General features: G+C 37.6%; 1 protein-coding gene across 1 annotated transcript; it reads right to left on the bottom strand.

The window, feature by feature from the left end:
* Nucleotides 1-8,837: 8,837 nt before the first annotated feature.
* Nucleotides 8,838-11,033, bottom strand: LOC133652919 (alpha-N-acetylgalactosamine-specific lectin-like). Its single transcript, XM_062051867.1, has 7 exons — nt 10,921-11,033; nt 10,792-10,854; nt 10,697-10,715; nt 10,533-10,618; nt 9,329-9,466; nt 9,151-9,244; nt 8,838-9,070 (listed from the first exon to the last, which is right to left on the bottom strand). The coding sequence occupies exons 2-7, from the start codon at nt 10,852-10,854 to the stop codon at nt 9,000-9,002; spliced, it is 471 nt and encodes a 156-aa protein (XP_061907851.1). The 5' UTR covers nt 10,921-11,033; the 3' UTR covers nt 8,838-8,999.
* Nucleotides 11,034-17,430: the final 6,397 nt, after the last annotated feature.

The raw sequence follows: 17,430 nt of genomic DNA, 5'->3' as shown, positions 1-17,430 counted from the left end.
ACTAATACTTGTCCATATTTATAATAACAATATCACTAATACTTGTTCATATTTATAATAACAATATCACTAATACTTGTCCATATTTATAATACCAATATCACTAATACTTGTTCATATTTATAATAACAATATCACTAATACTTGTTCATATTTATAATAACAATATCACTAATACTTGTCCATATTTATAATAACAATATCACTAATACTTGTCCATATTTATAATAACAATATCACTAATACTTGTCCATATTTATAATACCAATATCACTAATACTTGTCCATATTTATAATAACACTATCACTAATACTTGTTCATATTTATAATAACACTATCACTAATACTTGTTCATATTTATAATAACAATATCACTAATACTTGTTCATATTTATAATAACAATATCACTAATACTTGTCCATATTTATAATAACAATATCACTAATACTTGTCCATATTTATAATACCAATATCACTAATACTTGTCCATATTTATAATAACACTATCACTAATACTTGTTCATATTCAAGTCACCAAATGTAAATGGAGTATTGTTGGCGCCTTTTAGACGGCTACTTAGAGGACTTCCTTGTCAGAATAGAGGAGCACCCATTGACACTTTTATTTACATTTATTTTGCATTTGAAAAAAGTAAATCAGTTTTTATGGGGTGCCGAATGTCAAAGTTCAGTCTCACTTTTACAGCAGATTCATTTCTCACATTCAACTCACTTTTCACTTTTGGACCTAAGATTTTATTTTATTTCATGCAACTTTATTGGCATTATTTGTCATTAAGCATCGGCCATGTTTCCTTCTTCCGCAGTAAGAAAGGTGTCCGCACTGAGAGGCAGAGATGTGGGCGTGACTTTGGGGCTGAGGGGCGTCCGATTGGTGGAATATTGACGTCCCATAAATCTTCATCTTTACACTTGCCAAGAGATTTACTGCTCATATTTAGATTTAAGATTTAGGTTTAGATTGAACATTTAGTTATAGATTCAATCAATCAATGTTTATTTATATAGCCCTAAATCACAAGTGTCTCAAAGGGCTGTACAAGCCACAACGACATACTCGGTGTCGAGTGGGTCTGACATAATATTGTGAAAGTCCAACACATCAGCGAAAGTCCAGTCCATGGTGGGGCCAGCGGGAACCATCCCGAGCGGAGACGGGTCAGCAGCGTAGAGATGTCCCCATCTGATGGACAGGCTAGCGGTCCACCCCGGAGCAGAGTAGAAAAGAAAAGAAAAGAAACGGCAGATCAACTGGTCTAAAAAGGGAGTCTATTTAAAGGCTAGAGTATACAAATGAGTTTTAAGATGGGACTTAAATGCTTCTACTGAGGTAGCATCTCTAACTGTTACCGGGAGGGCATTCCAGAGTACTGGAGCCCGAATAGAAAACGCTCTATAGCCCGCAGACTTTTTTTTGGCTCTGGGAATCACTAATAAGCCGGAGTTCTTTGAACGCAGATTTCTTGTCGGGACATATGGTACAATACAATCGTCAAGATAGGCAGGAGCTTGACCGTGTAATATTTTATACGTAAGTAGTAAAACCTTAAAGTCGCATCTTAGGTGCACAGGAAGCCAGTGCAAGTGAGCCAGTATAGGCGTAATATGATCAAACTTTCTTGTTTTTGTCAAAAGTCTAGCAGCCGCATTTTGTACCAACTGTAATCTTTTAATGCTAGACATAGGGAGGCCCGAAAATAGTACGTTACAGTAATCGAGACGAGATGTAACGAACGCATGAATAATGATCTCAGCGTCGCTAGTGGACAAAATGGAACGAATTTTAGCGATATTACGGAGATGAAAGAAGGCCGTTTTAGTAACACTCTTAATGTGTGACTCAAACGAGAGAGTTGGGTCGAAGATAATACCCAGATTCTTTACCGAGTCTCCTTGTTTAATTGTTTGGTTGTCAAATGTTAAGGTGGTATTATTAAATAGATGTTGGTGTCTAGCAGGACCGATAATCAGCATTTCCGTTTTCTTAGCGTTGAGTTGCAAAAAGTTAGCGGACATCCATTGTTTAATTTCATTAAGACACGCCTCCAGCTGACTACAATCCGGCGTGTTGGTCAGCTTTAGGGGCATGTAGAGTTGAGTGTCATCAGCATAACAGTGAAAGCTAACACCGTATTTGCGTATGATGTCACCCAGCGGCAGCATGTAAATACTAAAGAGTGCAGGGCCAAGAACCGAACCCTGGGGAACTCCGCACGTTACCTTGACATAGTCCGAGGTCACATTGTTATGGGAGACACACTGCATCCTGTCAGTAAGATAAGAGTTAAACCAAGACAAGGCTAAGTCTGACATCCCAATACGTGTTTTGATACGCTCTAATAAAATATTATGATCAACAGTATCGAAAGCGGCGCTAAGATCAAGAAGCAGCAACATAGATGAAGCATCAGAATCCATCGTTAGCAATAGATCATTAGTCATTTTTGCGAGGGCTGTCTCCGTAGAGTGATTTGCCCTGAAACCGGATTGAAAAGGTTCACAGAGATTGTTAGTCACTAAGTGTTCATTTAGCTGCTGTGCGACAATTTTTTCGAGAATTTTCGAGATAAACGGTAGGTAGGACACCGGCCGGTAGTTCACCATGAGGTCAGGATCGAGGTTAGGTCTTTTGAGTAGAGGATGAATAACCGCTTTTTTGAATGCTAGAGGAACAGTACCAGAGGAAAGTGATAAGTTTATAATATTTAACACTGATGGACCTAATAAAACAAAAAGCTCCTTGATAAGTTTCCCAGGAATTGGGTCAAGTAAACATGTTGTTTGTTTTGTCCCATTTACACATTTTAACAATTCCTCCAATGTTATTTCATCAAAGAGAGAGAAACTATTTTGGAGGGCAATGTCCGTCGTATATACCGTCGTATTTGTGTTAATAGAACCCAGTTGTAGCTGAGATGCATTGTCTTTAATCTCTTTTCTAATGACTTCAATTTTCTTATTAAAGAAATTCATAAAATCATCTGCCGAGTGGGTGGAGCTACTGGGAGGAGTCCCTTGTTGGGTTAGCGATGCTACTGTACTAAACAAAAATTTAGGATCATTTTTGTTGAGGTGGATGAGATTTGAGTAATATTTAGCTTTAGCTGAGGTACGCATGCGTTTATAAGTTATTAAACTATCACTCCATGCTTGATGGAAAACCTCAAGTTTAGTCGCACGCCATTTGCGTTCCAGCTTTCTACATGATAATTTCTGGGCTTTAGTTTCTTCTGTAAACCATGGGGTACGCCTTTTAGGGGCCCTTTTTAGCTTTAGCGGTGCTACAATATCAATGGTGTCGCGCAGGGCGTCGTTAAAGCTGTTAGTGAGGTTATCAATAGAGCCCACATAATTTGGGAATGGTGCCATTACTGAAGGCAGTAGGTCAGTAAGAGTCGTCGTTGTGGCAGCATTAATGTTGCGGCTGCTATAGTAGTTATTATTATTATTATTAGTTTGTTGACAATGAGTCAGAACTTCGAATTTTATAAGGTAATGATCGGACATTACTTTAGTGTACGGGAGTATCGTAACTTTAGAGGTGGTGACACCCCTGACAAGCACTAGATCTATCGTATTACCGTTGCGATGCGTGGGTTCATTTATTATTTGTGTAAGACCACAGCTATCAATTATAGTCTGGAGCGCCACGCATGGAGGGTCCGATGGGGTATTCATATGGATGTTAAAGTCTCCCATTATGATTATATTGTCGGCGTGCGTCACTAGATCAGCAACGAACTCTGAAAATTCATTGATAAAGTCCGAATAGGGCCCAGGGGGGCGGTAGATGACAGCCAGGTGGAGAGGCAGCGGTGTGACAAACCTCACAGTAAGCACCTCAAACGAGTTATATTTATTATTTAGGTCCGAGGTAAGGCTAAAGTTTGTGTTGTATATTAGTGCAACACCCCCACCCCTTTTAATGGGGCGGGCAATATGCGTTCCCGCATAGCCAGGAGGAGACGCCTCACCCAGCGCAAAAAATTCGTCTGGTTTGAGCCAGGTCTCGGCTAGACCAACGACATCAAGATTGTTGTCTCTGATGACTTCATTAACTAATAACGTTTTGGAAGACAATGACCTTATGTTTAAAAAGCCCATATTATAGGTAGTGGGCTGTTTTGAGGAGTTTTTGTTGAAAGTATCCGTAGTAGCAATATTAATAATGTTACGTTTATTATGCATAGTGCACTTTAAATAATTTCGACCATATCTAGGAATTGATATGACAGGAATTTTTAGATTGTTTGCCACCTCAGTAAAATGCATGTCCACCTCTGACGCAGAAAGAACATGTGAGTTGTATATTATTCTAGAAGAATTGCTATGTGTGCAGGGATTATCCAGCCTGGCGCTGGCTAGTTCTAGCTTAACAGACTCCTTATTAGCGCTTCTTTGTGGATTAGCATTTAGCTTTTTCGTTAGCCCCGCTAACAACAACGCATTTAGCTTTGTTGTTAGCCCCGCCCGACACCCCCGCTTCTGCTTCCGAGCGCATCGCTTACGTCTCTTTCGCTGACGGTCTCCGCTGGTAGTCGACGCCGCTGCTTCAAAGGCCACTGCTGGATGTAGCTCGCGAAGAATTCCCAAGCTAGCGAGTAGGTCCATCGTACACGCATCTATCAGCCCAAAATGGCCCGATCTCTCCACATCCAGAATCGTAAGTCGGTCGTAAGTGATCACGGAGTGAACACGCTGTGAGCCAGCCATGAAATTGACTGAATTGAGGGGTATTTTTGCCCTCACTTCCAGGAGCGCTCGCACGAAGCCGCTGCTCTGAAGCGCAGCCATCTTGGAAAAAATTGAAAAGATTGAACATTTAGTGCTCACATTTAGATTTAAGATTTAGGTTTAGATTTAACATATACTGTATGTGTAGATTCAAGATTTAGGTTTAGATTTAACATATATGTGTAGATTCAAGATTTAGGTTTAGATTTAACATATATGTGTAGGTTCAAGATTTAGGTTTAGATTTAGCGCTTACATTTAGATTTAGGATTCAGGGTTAGATTGAACATTTAGGTTTACATTTAACGTTTAGCGCTCACATTTAGATTTAAGATTTAGGTTTAGATTTAACATATATGTGTAGATTCAAGATTTTGGTTTAGATTTAATATATGTGTTTGGATTCAAGATTTAGGTTTAGATTTAGCGCTTACATTTAGATTTAGGATTCAGGTTTAGATTGAACATTTAGGTTTAGATTTAACGTTTAGCGCTCACATTTGGATTTAAGATTTAGGTTTAGATTTAGCGCTTACATTTAGATTTAGGTTTGAGGTTTAGATTGAACATTTAGGTTTGGATTGAACATTTGGCGCTCACATTTAGATTTAACATATAGGTTTAGATTCAAGATTTAGGTTTAGATTTAGCGCTCACATTTAGATTTAGGATTCAGGTTTAGATTGAACATTTAGGTTTAAAGCTAACATTTAGCGCTCACATTTAGATTTAATATTTAGGTTTAGATTGAACATTTAGTTATAGATTGAACATTTAGCGCTCACATTTAGATTTAAGACTTAGGTTTAGATTTAAAATATACTGTATGTGTAGATTCAAGATTTAGGTTTAGATTTAACATATATGTGTAGATTCAAGATTTAGGTTTAGATTTAACATATATGTGTAGATTCAAGATTTAGGTTTAGATTTAACATATATGTGTAGATTCAAGATTTAGGTTTAGATTTAACATATATGTGTAGATTCAAGATTTAGGTTTAGATTTAACATATATGTGTAGATTCAAGATTTAGGTTTAGATTTAGCGCTTACATTTAGATTTAGGATTGAGGTTTAGATTGAACATTTAGGTTTAGATTTAACATTTAGCGCTCACATTTAGATTTAAGATTTAGGTTTACATTTAACATATATGTGTAGATTCAAGATTTAGGTTTAGATTTAACATATGTGTTTGGATTCAAGATTTAGGTTTAGATTTAGCGCTTACATTTAGATTTAGGATTCAGGTTTAGATTGAACATTTAGGTTTAGATTTAACGTTTAGCGCTCACATTTGGATTTAAGATTTAGGTTTAGATTTAACATATATGTGTAGATTCAAGATTTAGGTTTAGATTTAACATATATGTGTAGATTCAAGATTTAGGTTTAGATTTAACATATATGTGTAGATTCAAGATTTTGGTTTAGATTTAGCGCTTACATTTATATTTAGGATTGAGGTTTAGATTGAACATTTAGGTTTAGATTTAACGTTTAGCGCTCACATTTAGATTTAAGATTTAGGTTTAGATTTAACATATATGTGTAGATTCAAGATTTAGGTTTAGATTTATCGCGTACATTTAGATTTAGGATTTAGGTTTAGATTGAACATTTAGGTTTAGATTTAACGTTTAGCGCTCACATTTGGATTTAAGATTTAGGTTTAGATTTAACATATATGTGTAGGTTCAAGATTTAGGTTTAGATTTAACATATACTGTATGTGTAGATTCAAGATTTAGGTTTAGATTTAGCGCTTACATTTAGATTTAGGATTCAGGTTTAGATTGAACATTTAGGTTTAGATTTAACGTTTAGCGCTCACATTTGGATTTAAGATTTAGGTTTAGATTTAGCGCTTACATTTAGATTTAGGATTGAGGTTTAGATTGAACATTTAGGTTTGGATTGAACATTTGGCGCTCACATTTAGATTTAACATATAGGTTTAGATTTAAGATTTAGGTTTGGATTTAGCGCTCACATTTAGATTTAGGATTCAGGTTTAGATTGAACATTTAGGTTTAGATTTAACGTTCAGCGCTCACATTTAGATTTAGGATTCAGGTTTAGATTGAACATTTAGGTTTAGAGCTAACATTTGGCGCTCACATTTAGATTTAACATATAGGTTTAGATTCAAGATTTAGGTTTGGATTTAGCGCTCACATTTAGATTTAGGATTCAGGTTTAGATTGAACATTTAGGTTTAGAGCTAACATTTGGTGCTCACATTTAGATTTAAGATTTAGGTTTAGATCTAGCATTTAGCGCTCACATTTAGATTTAGATTGAACATTTAGGTTTAGATTCAGCACATAGATCAACATTTATGTTGAACTTCAATGTGATGAGAATGAGCTAAATCTGAGAAAAGTGGATTCCATTCCAGCTTCTGTTTTTTCGACGAAGAATATTTGTGAAATATTTCTTCAAACTTATTATGATTAAAATTCAAAAAAAATATTCTGGCAAATCTAGAAAATCTGCAGAATCAAATTTAAATCTTATTTCAAAGTCTTTTGAATGTCTTTTAAAATTTTTGTTCTGGAAAATCTAGAAGAAATAATGATTTGTCTTTGTTAGAAATATAGCTTGGTCCAATTTGTTATATATTCTAACAAAGTGCAGATTGGATTTTAACCTATTTAAAACATGTCATCAAAATCCTAAAATTAATCTTAATCAGGAAAAATTACTAATGATGTTCCATAAATTCTTTTTTTAATTTTTTCAAAAAGATTCGAATTAGCTAGTTTTTCTCTTCTTTTTTGGTTGAATTTTGAATTTTAAAGAGTCGAAATTGAAGATAAACTATGTTTCAAAATTGAATTGTCATTTTTTTTCGTGTTTTCTCCTCTTTAAAACCGTTCAATTAAGTGCAAATATCATTCATTATTAATAATAACATAGAGTTAAAGGTAAATTGAGCTAAATTGGCTATTTCTGGCAATTTATTGAAGTGTGTATCAAACTGGTAGCCCTTTATTTATTTACTAGCAAGCTGGTCTCGCTTTGCCCGACATTTTTAATTTTAAGAGGTACAAAACTCAAATAGAATTGAATATCCAAGAAAATATTTTAAAGACTTGGTCTTCACTTGTTTAAATAAATTCTTTTTTTTTTTTTACTTTGCTTCTTATAACTTTCAGAAAGACAATTTTAGAGAAAAAATACAACATTAAAAATGATTTTAGGATTTTTAAACACATATACCTTTTTACCTTTGAAATTCCTTCCTCTTCTTTCCTGACAATTTAAATCAATGTTCAAGTAATTTGTTTTTTTTATTGTAAAGAATAATAAATACATTTTAATTTAATTCTTCATTTTAGCTTCTGTTTTTTCGACGAAGAATATTTGTGAAATATTTCTTCAAACTTATTATGATTAAAATTCAAAAAAAATATTCTGGCAAATCTAGAAAATCTGTAGAATCAAATTTAAATCTTATTTCAAAGTCTTTTGAATTTCTTTTAAAAATTTTGTTCTGGAAAATCTAGATGAAATAATGATTTGTCTTTGTTAGAAATATAGCTTGGTCCAATTTGTTATATATTCTAACAAAGTGCAGATTGGATTTTAACCTATTTAAAACATGTCATCAAAATTCTAAAATTAATCTTAATCAGGAAAAATTACTAATGATGTTCCATAAATTCTTTTTTTAATTTTTTCAAAAAGATTCGAATTAGCTAGTTTTTCTCTTCTTTTTTTGGTTGAATTTTGAATTTTAAAGAGTCGAAATTGAAGACAAACTATGTTTCAAAATTGAATTGTCATTTTTTTCCCGTGTTTTCTCCTCTTTTAAACCGTTCAATTAAGTGTAAATATCATTAATTATTAATAATAACATAGAGTTAAAGGTAAATTGAGCTAAATTGGCTATTTCTGGCAATTTATTGAAGTGTGTATCAAACTGGTAGCCCTTCGCATTAATCACTACCCAAGAAGTAGCTCTTGCTTTCAAAAAGGTTGGTGACCCCTGCCTTAGACCTTTTGTCCCCTGCGCTACACTTTGGACTTGCAGGTGGAGATATGAAAAAACACTCACACGTATTCCATGCAGGGACAGTTTCCTTCATTTATTAAAGAGATACACTTCGAGGTTCCAATAAGCTTGATTGACAGCGACCACCAGCCACCCAGAGGACAAAGAAGGTCATATCTTCACGTCATGGCGAGTAGGGAGAGACGTTGTCAGGGAAGATACGACGGCCACGGGGCCGACTAAATGCACACGTCTCTCTCGCAAACAAACGGATTCAAGTCGGTGCAGTCGTCGCCGTTCCAGCGCTCGTCTGTAAGACACAAGAACGGAGTCAGTGCGCCCGGAGAATGCACACCTTTCTGGTAAAGGAACACAAAAATGACACAATACCTTCGTCGATCTCGGCACAGGGGCCAGGATTAGTAACCATGTCAAAGTCATTGAACACGAAAGGCGCGCCGTCGGTCCACAAATAGGTGCCATCCTGCCAAAGTCACATTTGAAGGAGTTAGTCCTGAACAGACTTGGTAGAATTAGATATTCAAAGTCTCTGCAAAGCACGTCTCACCTGTAAAGTATCTTGGGCTCCGATCCAGGTGTCGTTGGTGAAACCACCGCTATTGTCGCGGATCAGTTGTAAAACCACCGCATTTTCCACCGGGCCTTCGATGGACACCAGATTGCCGTGGAACAGCTGGCAGGTCTCCTGATGGACAAATGGAATTTGAGTATTTCTTAAACCGCAGTGCTCAATGCAGGGCCGGCCCGTGGCATAGGCCGTATAGGCAAATGCTAAGGGCGCCGTCCATCAGGGGGCGCCACGCCAGTGCCACAAATGTTGGAGAAAGAAAAGAAAGAAAAAAAAGTTGGTACTATTATTTCTAAATACAAACAATAATCCCACGTGAATTAAAATGCAAAGTAAAGCCTATTTAATAGAAATATTATTTGTTACAACATTACGCACGCCCCCTCCCTTCCCGTATAATGACTGTTTAGGGACATCACCGCATCAAAAAATCAACACAAGATGTCAAAACGGCCAAAACTGTCCGGTGCCCAGGGAAGAAAAAAGAGAAAAGAAGAGGAGAAACGAGAAAAAGACAAAGGTAGCAGGGAGGTAACGTTAGCCTACATGAAATTATTTGTCTGTTACAGAATGTGATAGTAACCTGGCTTTTTAGCATTAAGCTAATGTTACATGATTCGGCAATTGCTAATCAATAAATAGCTAGTTCTGTTTTAACGTCGGGAGGGGGCTAAATTGTTATGGAAAATAATAATGTAACGTTAGGTAATTACAGTACTCCCACCTTACATTCCTCAGGGACATTTGTATTAGATCTTTTAAGCAGGTGTTTTCTGTTTACATTGTTATTGCCTTCTGGTTAGCTAATGTTTGCCCTGCAGGTAACAGTCACTTTTCCACCCCTTCATATATTAGGTATAGTTGTAAGCCGAGTTGTGAAAGTGCACATCATTCATGTTAATTAAGCAATATCACATGAGAGGGAATGCTGTTTTTTTTTATTTGAGCACTGCTGTGATTCGGTTAAAGATAATCATAACATAACATTCTCATATAATATGTTAATTTGCTTTCTTTAAGTAAAAAAAAAAAGGTCAATGACAAAGCTATTCGGTTTCTTGTGAGTATATACACTTCACTGCCGATGTGGAGGGGGCGCCACCTAAAATCTTGCCTAGGGCGCCAGATTGGTTAGGGCCAGGCAGGGCTCAATGAACACAGCCGGGAACGGAGGCTTCCATACCTCTGCGTCTGAAAAGTTCTTCTTCAGCGCTATGTGCTTGTAGCAGTATGATTGGAACTGAATCCACTCCTTAGGGCAACAGCAGTCTGCGAGGAAATTGTAATTGAAGTCAGAACACAACATGTTGACTGTCCCAAATACGAAGGAGAAGCACGGCTACCCACCTTTTTTATGATCGGCCGACTGCAAAGTGGAAAAGAAAGAGTGACAAATAAGAAGACGGCAGTAAAAGAAGGACAATGTCAAACGTCGGACTTACGGCTACGGCCAGCAGTCCGCTGATCCCGCAGAGGAGGAAGACAACATGGAGTGCAGAAGCCATCTGAGCAACGACACAGGTGTTACAAGTGTGCCGTGAAACAAAGGACGTGAAGTCGTGTCTAGTTACCTTTGCGGTGATGCTCGCGGGTGGTGAAGACGGCAACAACGAGCCGTCCTCTTATACGCTCGCGTGACGCAGCCCTGGAATGTGAGACGCGTCACTGGCGTGAAATACCGCGACAAGTTCTGCCACAAAACAAACACAGGACACACCTCAGGACACACCTTCTCATTTCAATGCCTTTTCCTTATTTTCATGACATTGTAGATTGTCACGTCAAAACTATGACACCTGTGAAGTGAAAACCATCTCAGGTGACCACACGGCAAAAAGTCAGTGTTCAAAAACAAGAAAAAAAAAAAATACAAAAATGAGGGGTATTTTATTTGAACTCAGCAAAATGATCTGCCAATAGAACAAGAAAATTTGGCTTTCCAAAACAAGCAAAATTAGCTAACCTCAATGAACCCAAAAATAGCTTCAAATAAGTATATTCTCACTAATAACAAGTGCACTTTTCTTGGTAGGAAAGAAAAATATCAGACCTTTTTGCCCAATATGTTGAAAAATATTCTTAAATGAAGTAAATGCTAGTGCTATTATTTTGACATAATGATATGCACTTGGCATTACATTTCTTGAAACCAGCAAACTTACACTAAAATCTAATTTATTGTTCTTAATGGAAAGGCAACAAGGCAAGCGCTTGTTACTCTCGGGGTCTCCTAGCCGCTCAGGCAAATCATATTGTCTAAAAATGCATTTTTCCATGGATAACATGACATCATCGCGCCAAGTTAGAGATGCTACCTCAGTAGAAGCATTTAAGTCCCATCTTAAAACTCATTTGTATAATCTAGCCTTTAAATAGACCCCCCGTCTTTAGACCAGTTGATCTGCCGTTTCTTTTCTTCTCTCCCCTTCTCCCCTGTCCATTGCGAGGGGGAGTTGCATAGGTCCGGTGGCCATGGATGAAGTGCTGGCTGTCCAGAGTCGGGACCCCGGGTGGACCACTAGCCTGTGCATCGGTTGGGGACATCTCTGCGCTGCTGACCCGTCTCCGCTCGGGATGGTTTCCTGCTGGCCCCGCTGTGGACTGGACTCTCGCTGATGTGTTGGATCCACTGTGGACTGGACTTTCACAATGTCATGTCAGACCCACTCGACATCCATTGCTTTCGGTCTCCCCTAGAGGGGCGGGGGGGTTACCCACATATGCGGTCCTCTCCAAGGTTTCTCATAGTCATTCACCGACGTCCCACTGGGGTGAGTTTTTCCTTGCCCGTATGTGGGCTCTGTACCGAGGATGTCGTTGTGGCTTGTACAGCCCTTTGAGACACTTGTGATTTAGGGCTATATAAATAAACATTGATTGATTGATGATTGAATATAGCTCATCAAATCTCAGCAACAAGCTGTAACATCTTACTGAGATCATTTAGGACCAAAACACTTAAAACAAGTAAAACACTCTAACATCAAATCTGCTTAGTGAGAAGAATGATCTTATCAGACAGAAAATAAGCAAATATCAGCCTTATTTCAGATATTTAGTCTTACTTAGATTGCCGTTTTTGCAGTGTACCTGTTGAAGCTCATGGAGAGAATGCCAAGAGTGCGCAGAGCAGTAATCGGAGCAAAGGGCGGCTATTTTGAAGAAACTAGAATATAAAACATGTTTTCAGTTATTTTTTTTGTGAAGTTCATAACTCCACATGTGTTCATTCATAGTTTTGATGTGACAATCTACAATGTAAATAGTCATGAAAATAAAGACAACAAGAAGGTGTGTACTGCGTATTGCATCTTGAAAGGCTACATTTTTTCATTTAACATTTAAAAAAAACTTTAAATCCAATGTCTTAGAAAAATGTACCACTCTTGAATCAACACCAGTAGTTAATCCTACGATCAATGTTGAATACAAAACTAAATGTGGGATATAAATAATAATGGAAGTAGTGTTTGTATATTATTGATATTTCACATGTCTTTACTTTGCATATATTTGAACAGTGTTTATGTTGTGTACAAGGTGTATTTATAATATGTTGTGTAAAGCAGTGGTCCCCAACCACCGGGCCGCAGCCCGGTACCGGTCCGCAGCCCGGTACCGGTCCGCGGACCGATTGGTATCGGGACGCGCAAGAAATAAAAAATAAAAAAATAAAAAAAATAATAATAATTTGTAGTTAAAACAACATAAAAAACACAATATATACATTATATATCAATATAGATCAATACATTCTGCAGGGATACAGTCCGTAAGCACACATGATTGTATTTCTTAATGGAAAAAAACGAACAAAAAAAAAAAACACATTTTTTTTTAGTTAAAACAACATAAAAAACACAATATATACATTATATATCAATATAGATCAATAAATTCTGCAGGGATACAGTCCGTAAGCACACATGATTGTATTTCTTAATGGAAAAAAAAAAACAAAAAATTTTTTTTAGTTAAAACAACATAAAAAACACAATATATACATTATATATCAATATAGATCAATAAATTCTGCAGGGATACAGTCCGTAAGCACACATGATTGTATTTCTTAATGGAAAAAAAAAAAAAAAAAAAAATTTTTAGTTAAAACAACATAAAAAACACAATATATACATTATATATCAATATAGATCAATACATTCTGCAGGGATACAGTCCGTAAGCACACATGATTGTATTTCTTAATGAAAAAAAAAAAAAAAAAAAAAATTCCACCCCCCGGTCCGTGGGACACATTTTCAAGAGTTGACCGGTCCCCAGCTACAAAAAGGTTGGGGACCACTTGTGTAAAGGAAATGTCATATTTTTATGAAGCTCATCTTGTATTTGTTTGTTTACAGGGTTAGGACAAATACGTGCTCAACTTCAGCCTAAACCCTTTTGGTCTGTAACATTGTCAATTTATGAATGTTTGTTTTTTGTAAAACTGTTTGTTTGTTTTGTTGACCACTGGCCGAAGAAATAATAAACTAAACATTGTGCTTTGGTCAGTGGTGAGACAAGACCTGGACACATGTCAAGACAATTCCGAGACGGACCCCTTAAGGCGGACACTTTCAGGGAGAAGTGGCTCGGAAGTTCTTGGTGAGTTTATTCAACATTGACAGAACATTGCGGGATAAGGAACACTTTTATGACGCGCTCATTTCAGGAAACGTCAGTCTAAACCTTAAAGGTATTTCATTGTGTTCCCACTTTAATTGGCTTGTGCAGTCATGCCCAAGTGCACACCCAAACAATTAAACTAATGAGAACGAACCTCCGCCCGTTTTTGTTTTGAGCCAGCAGCTTTGTTCCAAAGTGAGTCACTGGCAACTTCTCTCTGAAAACATTTCCTCTTGATTCACTTCCTCAACGAGGGACTAATTACAGCTCGAGTAGCAACAGATCTCAGGGTCCCCTCGTTATTGTTATCATTCTCCCACTTGGATCGCCTTTTTCAGGCACTCGACATGCACGGAACCTCACCGATGTTGGCAAGCGCATCAGGTCCGGCGAAAAACGCTACATCCCGAACACAAAATATCCCAATTAACTCACTAGCGCCCCTTTGAAAAATGAGAAAAAATAGACTCTGCCACCAGATTCACGTACCACATACAGTATTTAAAAACAAACATCTTGGTTTTCGGCGGCCAATTTTTTTTTAACCAAAAACAGGGGTCGTACTCAGAGAGGTGGGTAGAGTAGCCAGACATTGTACTCAAGTAAGAGTACTGTTACTTTAGAGATTTATTACTCAAGTAAAAGTAAGGAGTAGTCACTCAAATATTTACTTGAGTAAAAGTAAAAAGTATGTTGTGAAAAAACTACTCAAGTACTGAGTAACTGATGAGTAACCTGTTCCTTTAATGATGACGGCAACAAATAATGCACAAAAACATAAAAATGGCAATGAGCAAATTCAGAGCCAGGAATATCTCTTCAGCAACTAAAACAATAATATATATTAAATAATAATACATTAACATATAATAAATGAAGGCAAATTGAGCCACAATAACTTAACAGCACCATAGGCTCAGTAGGCAGATATTACAAAGGAAAATAACAAGTTAGCCTTTACGCAAACCATAAACTGATAGGTGTGGGCTGCACCTGGGAACACACTGTGCACTTCTGATTAGTGATTGTATGCATGCGTGTGTGTGTGTGTGTGTGTGTGTGTGTGTGTGTGTGTGTGTGTGTGTGTGTGTGTGTGTGTCTCTGTCTGTCTATGAGGCTGCAGTGCGTTAATAAATGTCCCCACACGATGTACATTTGACAGTCATTCATAGCAGGGAAGCTAACATCAGCCTACGGTGACAGCCAAAATATCTACTAACGTTACTTACCGCCATGTGCCTCCTCAAATTTGACGTTGAGTTCATGTAAGCTTAAGCTTGTTGTTGTTTGCCACTGAAACTTTATGTGTAGTTAATCATGTGACCGCCTGGCTCTGTTTGATTGGTGAAACGGAGTCAAACGTCACCAGTGACTGCATTTGATTGGTGAAACGGAGTCAAACGTCACCAGTGACTGTATTTGATTGGTGAAACGGAGTCAAACGTCACCAGTGACTGTATTTGATTGGTGAAACCGAGTCAGACGTCACCAGTGACTGCATTTGATTGGTGAAACGGAGTCAAACGTCACCAGTGGCTGTATTTGATTGGTGAAACGGAGTCAAACGTCACCAGTGACTGCATTTGATTGGTGAAACGGAGTCAAACGTCACCAGTGACTGTATTTGATTGGTGAAACGGAGTCAAACGTCACCGGTGACTGCATTTGATTGGTGAAACGGAGTCAAACGTCACCGGTGACTGTATTTGATTGATGAAACGGAGTCAAACGTCACCGGTGACTGTATTTGATTGGTGAAACGGAGTCAAACGTCACCGATGACTGTATTTGATTGATGAAACGGAGTCAAACGTCACCAGTGACTGCATTTGATTGGTGAAACGGAGTCAAACGTCACCAGTGACTGTATTTGATTGGTGAAACGGAGTCAAACGTCACCAGTGACTGTATTTGATTGGTGAAACGGAGTCAAACGTCACCAGTGACTGCATTTGATTGGTGAAACGGAGTCAAACGTCACCAGTGACTGCATTTGATTGGTGAAACAGAGTCAAACGTCACCAGTGACTGTATTTGATTGGTGAAACGGAGTCAAACGTCACCAGTGACTGTATTTGATTGGTGAAACGGAGTCAAACGTCACCAGTGACTGCATTTGATTGGTGAAACGGAGTCAAACGTCACCAGTGACTGCATTTGCTTGGTGAAACGGAGTCAAACGTCACCGGTGACTGTATTTGATTGGTGAAACGGAGTCAGACGTCACCAGTGACTGCATTTGATTGGTGAAACGGAGTCAAACGTCACCGGTGACTGCATTTGATTGGTGAAACGGAGTCAAACGTCACCGGTGACTGTATTTGATTGGTGAAACGGAGTCAGACGTCACCAGTGACTGTATTTGATTGGTGAAACGGAGTCAGACGTCACCGGTGACTGTATTTGATTGGTGAAACGGAGTCAAACGTCACCAGTGACTGTATTTGATTGGTGAAACGGAGTCAAACGTCACCGGTGACTTCATTTGATTGGTGAAACGGAGTCAAACGTCACCAGTGACTGCATTTGATTGGTGAAACGCAGGCATGTGATAGATCCTACTTTGAAGGTCTGTCTGACAAACCAAAACAAACAAAGCGTGCAGGGCCGGCCCGTGGCATAGGCCGTATAGGCAAATGCTAAGGGCGCCGTCCATCAGGGGGCGCCACGCCAGTGCCACAAATGTTGGAGGAAAAAAACAAAAAAACAACAACTATTATTTCTAAATACATAAAATAATCCCACGTTAATTAAAATGCAAAGTAAAGCCTATTTAATAGAAATATTATTTGTTACAACATTACGCCCCCCCTCCCCCGGCACAGTGCGCCCCCTCCCTTCCCGTATCATGACTCTTTTTGGACGTCACCACATAAAAAAATCAACACAAGATGTCAAAACGGCCAAAACTGTCAGGTGCCCAGGGAAGAAAAAAGAGAAAAGAAGAGGAGAAACGAGAAAAAGACAGAGGTAGCAGGTAGGTAACGTTAGCCTACATGAAATTATTTGTCTGTTACAGAATGTGATAGTAACCTAGCTTTTTAGCAATAAGCTATGTTACATGATTCGGCAATTGCTAATCAATAAATAGCTAGTTCTGTTTTAACGTGGGGTTAACATTGTGGAGGGGGCTAAATTGTTATGGAAAATAATAATGTAACGTTAGGTAATTACAGTACTCCCTGGTGTACAGTCATTTGTAAGTCATTCTAGTTAATGCAATATTAAAAAGCACAAATAGAGAACTCTGTAGGATCCCCTTTTTTTGTAATATAGTTGTTAAAGTCATACTGGTTTGATATCTTGTTTTGTGCAGTGCCTTATTTATATTGTATTTTTAATTTATTTTATGCAACTTGTTGACACGTTTTATTTTGTGTTTATGTATGTAAAAAATATTTTGTATTTCATATATTCATTTTTTATTTTTTGTATTCATTTATTCATCCATA

Source organism: Entelurus aequoreus, linkage group LG07 (genome assembly GCF_033978785.1).
Source record: "Entelurus aequoreus isolate RoL-2023_Sb linkage group LG07, RoL_Eaeq_v1.1, whole genome shotgun sequence".
NCBI classification, from domain to species: Eukaryota; Metazoa; Chordata; class Actinopteri; order Syngnathiformes; family Syngnathidae; genus Entelurus; species Entelurus aequoreus.
This window is presented reverse-complemented; position numbering and strand designations above follow the sequence as displayed.

Excerpts from the sequence above, each read along its gene's own strand:
- LOC133652919 (XM_062051867.1), bottom strand. The coding sequence starts at position 10,854 with ATGGCTTCTGCACTCCATGTTGTCTTCCTCCTCTGCGGGATCAGCGGA. Across the intron at positions 9,245-9,328 it reads GAGCCCAAGATACTTTACAG|GATGGCACCTATTTGTGGAC; the intron begins GTGAGACGTGCT and ends TGACTTTGGCAG. Across the intron at positions 9,071-9,150 it reads CTGTGCCGAGATCGACGAAG|ACGAGCGCTGGAACGGCGAC; the intron begins GTATTGTGTCAT and ends TGTGTCTTACAG.